Source organism: Eptatretus burgeri, chromosome 2, assembly GCF_056783735.1.
Source record: "Eptatretus burgeri isolate ZD-2024b chromosome 2, Ebu_testis_v1, whole genome shotgun sequence".
Lineage (NCBI taxonomy): Eukaryota > Metazoa > Chordata > Myxini > Myxiniformes > Myxinidae > Eptatretus > Eptatretus burgeri.
In genome coordinates, this window is record NC_140962.1 from 74133034 (window position 1) to 74141029 (window position 7996).

The 7996-nt window shown below is 45.2% G+C and overlaps 1 protein-coding gene across 11 annotated transcripts in view; it reads left to right on the forward strand.

The window, feature by feature from the left end:
* LOC147032335 (Na(+)/H(+) exchange regulatory cofactor NHE-RF3-like) overlaps nucleotides 1-7996 on the forward strand; it is a 94228-nt gene that overhangs the window by 46048 nt on the left and 40184 nt on the right. For all 11 annotated transcript variants that reach the window (XM_085869852.1, XM_085869854.1, XM_085869853.1 and 8 more), the window contains 2 exons: nucleotides 1319-1446; nucleotides 6468-6654. In XM_085869852.1, coding sequence (XP_085725978.1) covers nucleotides 1319-1446; nucleotides 6468-6654 — 315 coding nt within the window. The remainder of the gene's footprint in view (nucleotides 1-1318; nucleotides 1447-6467; nucleotides 6655-7996) is intronic.

Genomic DNA, 7996 nt, shown 5'->3' on the forward strand with positions numbered 1-7996 from the left:
TCACAACGACAACTACACCGCCGAGAACAGGATCTCATCTAAAAAATAAATACTACAGTAGAAGCGAACGTAGAATTATTCTTACATTCGCTTCTGACTTTACCTATAACTTGTTCACAACTGTATACGCAATTTCCGGTGACTTCGGCCTGGATTCGGGATCAGCGATCAAATAATGTAAATCACGATTAAAAATTATTTTTTGATGATGTGGGAGATATCTTTATTAAAATCAGTGGAGGAAATATACACCATGTCTGATATTATTTGGGTCTTTCATGTCTCCGACGATGCCTTTATCTCCCGGCATGCATCATTCCCCATGACAGAAACCGGAAACAAAAAATAAACCAGAAGCAAAAAAAAAAACGGAAGCAAAAGGGTCATAGCTAACGACATGGATTCCAAATAGTCAGGGGTATTGTGTTGATGTTGTTGTCGTTTCCTATTCTCTCATGTGCACGCATTAAGTAATATTCACAAGATATAAATAAAACCCAATCGTGTTTATACACCGCACAGCGTTTAATAACAACCTGAAGCAAAAGGTCATAGCTTACGACACGGATTCCAAATTGTCAGGGTATTGTGTTGTTATTGTTGTCGTTTCCTATTCTCTCATGTGCACGCGTTAAGTATGAAGCTCACTGCGTTCGCCATTAGTATAGATGTGATTATATTGATTTTAAGTAAAAAACAAAGAACTGAACCTGGTTTTTAATTCTAATCATTTTTGAGGTGTTACAGTTAAAAAATGCAAACCCGTCTGGTACTGTCCCTAAAAGTTCCAGATAAACTGCCATGACGTAATCAAAGGAAAGATTGTCAGCACGCAATGGATAACGGTCACACAACTTGCTTCAGACTCGTCAGAAAGTGAATTTGACGATTAATTTTCTGATCAAGAATCCCCAGATTACGACCATAGTCAAAAATGATTGTGTAGAAGCTGCTGTCAGACCGTACATGTACGAAACTGGGGTCGAAGGGCACCTAATAGCATTAAAATATTCGTTTCAAGATATTTATTCAAGAAAAGAACAGTGATTAAGTGTCAATTGAAGGCCCTGTATATTCATTAAACCAAGTATGATTTTCTGATTCTGTGGACCTTTAATCAGCCTTCCCCAATCCCTCCATACGTACATAATAAAGTGATGCCCCCTAATTCAGGAGACACTTGTGTTGATCCGTGAATAATACCACAGAATAATTATCAGCGTTGTATTAGTTTCAGTCATCAGTATTTATTTAAAATTGAAGTGGTTGAGTTTTGCAAAAGTTGTAATTCGCCACTTTACGGTTGCTGTTTATTCAGGATGTGTGGTGTGCCAAGTCTCACAAGGGAGTGCAGCATGGCGAGCTGGAATCAAAGATGGCGATTATGTGGTGGAAGTGAATGGGGAGAGGATGGTGGGAGCCAAACGAGAACGCGTTCTTCAAAAGGTCTCTCTATCTTTTTTTTTTTCTGTTGTTAATTTGCCCTTCATTCTTAAGAATTCGTTTTTTGAAAAATGTTTCAACAACAGATTTTTCCATAATATCTGTTTGAATGGTTTTCTGTGTTGCTGAACATATTTCTGGCCTTGTATTTTTTTAAGAGATAGAGAAACAAGGCACATAAAAAGGAACTATAGTCACAAGTCATTTCGCCACCATGTGCCTGTATCATATCCACATGCCATCGATTTACTGACAATGTACCCTGGTGTTGGCTTAACGGTTATGGTGGTTGACTTGAGATCTTAGGGTTTTGAGTTTGAGCCCCTGTCTCGCTGTTGAAATAACACCACGTGGGTTGACTCAGCTTGTCATCTTGATGAGGCTGGCAAAATGAGTACCAGCTTGCTGGGATGATTGAGCCATTCAAGTATCCTGCGTCGGAGTGGTGACCCGTCCAGGATTGTGCCCAATGTCCCAGGAGACTGATTCGGCAGCAACAATGCTCTGCACAGAGTATGGTCACAATGGATTTGGATTGGGGTAGTAAGCCATTTGAATATCTTGCGTCGGAGTGGTGACTCGTCCAGGACTGTACTCCTTATTCAAATGAAACTGCCTCAGCAGCCATGTATGCACCTTACGGCATGAAATGAATGGTTATTATTATTTATTTGTTGGCACGTATGCAGCCCACTTTCGCTCCGACAGGAACAGAGGGAGAGACACAGTTGGGGAAGACTAGACGGACCTCCCTGATCTGGAATGATGGTTCCGAGGGGATTGTATTTGGCGTGATTTATGCTTGCTACCCTATTGGTTTTAGCTGTGCTGGGCGTGTCATTTTTGATCCGGTTTTAGACAAGAAAAGATGCCTGAAATACGGTCAGTTCCCACGGGGGTTGGAGGGATAAAACAGATAGGGAAAGAAACATTCAACATGATGGGCTGTAGTGGTGAGAAACACAATATGGATGGTGGGACTGGGGGTCTGGGGAGGGGAAACCATCTATCAAATGCATACGCAATGCAGATATAACCACATATATATTGAACATTTAACTAAACAATGTACAGAACTATGAAATATCGAGCTCAATGTGAGGATCTCTCTGGGACTATTCGGTCTCTGTCAGATCAGGCCAAATTAGATCTGTGACTTGCTGCAGGTACCAAGTAAACCTGTACTAACCTATTTCGTTGTCGGTGACTAAACCGTCTCCCCCACCAGGTTTCCTGGTGAGGAGGGTGTATGGATATGGACACCGAGCTTGATTAAAAACAAAACCTGTCAAAGGACAGAGGAGCCCCTTGTGAGCCAACAGCCATCAATTTCTAGTACCCAACTGTGTCTGCGGACGTCCTCCTGCAGTTGGGTTACTTTTTTTTTAGGAGGTTGGTGGCAGGATTTGCACTCCGGCCACCGTAAACCCCTTCTTTCCACAAAACCCAGAAACACAAAGAAAACTGAAAACCCACTCTGTGAGAGTTCCTCCCATTCTGCTGCCCTTCGCAGGGCAGCTCACCGGATGACAGGATTGTGGCAAAGCCTTCAGGACCCCCAATTCTTTGATGATAGGAGGAAAAGCATGGGGTAAACTTCCTGGGTCAGATTGCGGTGGTGTGTGGAGGAGTGGTGCTGAAGTGTCGTCCACCAGACGGCGGTCTCCTTGGGTTATCCTGAGGCGGTCCCTTTGGGTGGGTGCCTGGAATGTCCTATCCCGAACAGAGGACGATCACATGTCTCTGTTATCATCTGAGCTCCAGCGTTTAAACATCGGTATTGCACTCTTTGGAGGTTCGGAGACCGGATAGTGGCGAGATCATGGCAGGTGGTTACACCTACTATTGCGCTAGTCGCTCTGATGGTTACTGTGCCCAAGGAGTTGCTATAGCTGTGTCCAATAAGCTGACTCCAATGATAATTGAGGTATCTCCTGTCAATGAGCGTATTATGAGATGAAGGATTCGTCACTCATTGGGTGTCATTTCCCTAGTCTCTGGATATGCTCTGACAGAGGCGAGTGATCTATGCCGCGCTTGAGTCTGTGGTTGATCAGTGCCACCGGTGAGATACTCTTCTCATCTTGGGTGCTTTCAATGCATCAACTGGCACAGAAGGATGGTTATGAGATGTGTGTTGGTCCCCATGGGTCTGGAACTGTGAACCCAAATAACACTAAGTTCCTTGACTTTGCAAGAAGTCATGGACTTAGGGTGGCTGGTTCATGGTTTCAGTACCCACAGGCTCATCACTGGACTTGGTATTCTAATGCTGGTGAAATGGCAAGGGAGGTTGACCATATGCTCATTAATGGTCACTGGAGGATGATCCAGAACTGGAGGATGAGGATCAGTTTCTCAATACCGATCACAGGCTTGTTGTAGCAACTCTGAAGTTGCAGCTTAAATCTGGGAGAATGATGTATCCCAGCCAAGACTGGATGTTGGCAAGCTCAAGGATGACAGGGTAGCTGAGGAGTTTGCAAACAGACTGAGTAGGGATTTGGGGGGTCTCGGTGCTTTGGGGAATCCTGGAGAGTTGTGGAGTGCCTTCAAGAGGACCATCCTTGATGTTGCTGGTGGATGTCTTGGAACTCACCATTGGGCAAAGAATAATTTTGTCTCTGAAGGGACACTGGATACCATTGACCAGAATCACAGGGCCAGGCTCAATGGCAGAGCTGAGCTGTTCAGGGAGTTGAGGCGTAAAACTCTACATGCGCTGAGGGTGGACAAGGAGGCCTATGTGTGAGTGGGTAGAACATCACCTGTGGTCAAGTGATTCTCATCCTGCTTACAGGGGAATTTGTGCATTGCATTCCTCCAAGCCCATCCCTCGGTGTACTGCAGTTAGAGCGTAGGGTGGTGTGCTCTTGACAGAGGTGTCTGAAGTGAAGGCCCACTGGGCCGGTTACTTTGAGCGGCTGGACCAGGCTGACCCACCAGTCTGAGTTGGATGTCAGGGATGTTCTTATTCCTATTGCTGACTCTCTAATCAACTGTGGTCCACCTTCGTTTGTGGAAGCAAGCTGCGGTGAAGCAGTTGTAATGGGGTAAAGCTCCTGGGATCTGTCTCCATGGTGAAATTTAGCATCCATGCTGGGCTTCCATGCTAAACTCCTGGGCATCCGTGCTGAACTTCTCAAGGCTGGTGGAAATTCTGTACTCGTGTCGTTGCATGCAGTTCTGTGCTATTTGGAACACAGGCCGCATCCAAACTGACTGGAAGAGGGGCCTTGTTGTCCTTCTCTGGAAAAGGAAGGGTGATTGCCAGGACTGCAACAACAACCGAGGGGTGACGCTGCTCTCACTGCTGGGCAAGGTCTTTGCTCGGGTAATTCTTGATAGGGTTCGCCACCATCTGCTTGAGCACCAGGCCGAGAGCATTCAGGCTTTACACAAAAGAGGTCAAAAATTGACCGTATCCTTGCTCTTCGGGACCTCCCTGAATGCAGACGAGAGTTTCGGCAAGGGCTGCTTGCAGCCTATGTTGATCTCTGCAAAGCGTGTGATACAGTGAATTTGGATGCCCTCTGGAGGATTCTCGATCTTAGTGGGATACCACCAAAACTAATCAATCTGATGTCTGAACTATACTCTGGTGCAGAGAGTGTTGTGAGATCTCTGACTTATTTTCAGTTGTTACTGAAATTTGTTTGGGGTGTGTACTGGCCCCCACACTTTTCAGCACTTGCACGGACTGGATTCTGGGGAGGATGTTAAAGAGATCAAGCTGTGGTGCATCGTTTGGGAATGTCAAGATCTCCAATGTTGATTTCGCAGACGATGCAGTCATCCTTGTGGAGCCTCCGGATATCCTTTTGGGGGCCCTCAAGACGCTGAATGAGGAGTCAGAGCCATTGGGATTAAGGGTTTCCTGGGTCAAAACTAAGATCCAGGCTTTCAATGACATCTTGGATATGCTGCTTTCTTATCTCTACCTGTTTGTGGTGAGGATGTTGAGGTCATGGAGAGATTCTCTTACCTTGGCAGTGATATTCATGTGAGCCAGAGGTCAATAAACGTCTGTGTCGGGCCTGGGAAGTCATGGATTCACTGGATCTTGGGGTTGCTGACAATGTAGGTGGGAGGGAGACATGCATACCACCTCTATATTTACCCGGCATTGCCCAGTTCATAGAAAGGAACAAAGGGTCAAGATGTGTTATACCAAGCTATCATCTAACTTGGACAATGCTGTCCCATTGTGGTGGTACACAATTTATTATGAACGCTGTCAGTACCTATGCAGGATGACGAAGGTCTGAGTCTTCAGGTCCTTGGTGCTTCCAGTCTTGCTCTATGGATGTGAGACTTGGACTCTGACCAGGGATCTGGGATGAAGACTTAACACCAGGTCTCTTCTGAGAATCCTTGGCTATCGCTGGTCGGAGTTTTTGTCCAACGAGCAGTTGCTGAGATAGACTCAAATGAGATTTGTTACCTGTATAGTCCGTGAGTGTGAGCTGCGGCTGTTTGGACATGTGGTTCATTTTACTGACGCTAATCCTGCTCACCAGATTCTCTCAGCGAGGGAGTCTCGTGAGTGGAGGAGGCCAATGGGCCGTCCACATGCCTCGTGGTTGCAGCAGGTTGATTGGCCTCCCAAGGAGATGGGTATGGGCCAGGCATCTGCCTGGGGGATGACTATACGGAGGCCCCTGGAGTACCGGCGGAAAGTGGATGCAGTGATGCGCTGTGCTGGCACATGCTCGCTCCCATACCTGAGCTGACTTTTTTTTGTGAACATCGTCCTTGTTCTTGATATAATTATGTTCAGAAAATTGGATGGAGTTTTTCCTCCAAAAATATCTGTGGTTTATCCCTGCTTCTGAAAATACCCCCATGGAAGTACCTTAAAGAGCTTACCACATTGATAGTTCTATAATAATGGAAAATGATATATTCTCTTCACCTTGTTATATTATTTCCATTCCCTCTTCTTAAAAAGAAAAACCTCTCCACTGGTCATGTATCTTTTTGTAACTTCAACCCCCCCTCCCCCACCCTCTCCTCCCTACCAGCTTTATAACACCGTCAATCCAGCACTGCTGCTCTGTTCACATCCTCCTCATTGCTCTCCTTTGGCTGATTGGCCATTTGCAGTACATTCCCAGTTGTCTGCCTTGCCTCTGAGGCCAAAACTGGTCCATTTGGAGCGTGGGCCAGATGGCTATGGTTTCTATCTGCAAGAGCTGAGCACAAAAATGGGTTTGTAGTCTGGCAATATAAGTACAAATCAATCACTTGTTACCATATAGTGCCCTTGTATCCATGTGCCATCATTGTGATGGTACTACATTTGAGTTATAAATTTACTGGAATTGAGAAATGAATTAAAAAAATTTATATGAGATGTGACATCTGAAATTGAACATTATAATTATCTTCTGATAATATTGGAATACCATTGAATACCATGTGGATCTTCACCTTGTGTGGACGGCAACCATGCGATAACCGAAACTGCAGCGATTGCCAACCACACTGGAGGCTAACACCAACAATAGAACCAAGTTGTCACTTTTACTCACGAGCTGGTGGCGAGCAATGAACGTCAATCCATGCTTTGGAGTAGTCTGGCACCTTATCAGTAATAAATCAGGATTAGTTTACTTTTAATCCTCCAGGGATATTGAATCGTATCCAAATGGTGGCACAGGAAAAATGGAGCAATCATGAGATGCATAACATATCAATAAGAAACTAGAACAGCACTCGGTAGAGTGCTTACCTCCGCCAGGCTGAACAGTTTACGTTTTGTATCGCACTGATAGGCTAGATCTGCATCTAGACCTGAACCAAAATCTAATCAGCTTGTTTTTGTCACTTACCCAAATCATCCATCAACTTTTGTTGGAATCCATCCACAATGTTTTGAGATACCATGCAACACAGTACATCGTTTTGGGCCTATCGCTTAACGGTGTCGAATCGCTTTAAAATTCTGGGATCTGGATCTTCACCAAAATCTCAACAATTTATTGGTATCTCGCACACAATCAGTCCACCAACTCTCATCTGAATCCACTCATAACTTTTTGAGATATCCTGCATGCAGGCAGAAAAAAAAAATGATGGACAGACAGGGGTGAAAAAATAAACTCTGTCCACCTTCGATGGCAGTGGTAATGAATAACTTATTACACGAGGCACAAAACGAGACGGAAAGACATCGGAACAATTAACGAAAGCACAGTAACGTGATAATCTATGTTCTCCCCGAGACGCAAAAATCATAAACACAGGCATGCACACACAAAATCCAGGCAAGAAAGGAAGGAAAGCACAAGGTAAAGAACCCCAGATTGGTGGCTTTGTGAGCTGGTCGTGGACCAGGAACAGAAACAAGCAGAATGTGGAGCTGTTTCAGCAGGAAGAGCTGCTTCAGCAGGGGGAGATGAGGGGGGGGAGAGAGATTGAGGAACAGCTCATCCAAAAGCTTGCTGAGTGCTAGATAGCGAGGGGTGAGCATGCAGTTTAATCGACAACTCCCCCCTCTCTGCCAACTGATGTCTCTGGACCACTCACCATGTCCCTGCCAGAACCAGCC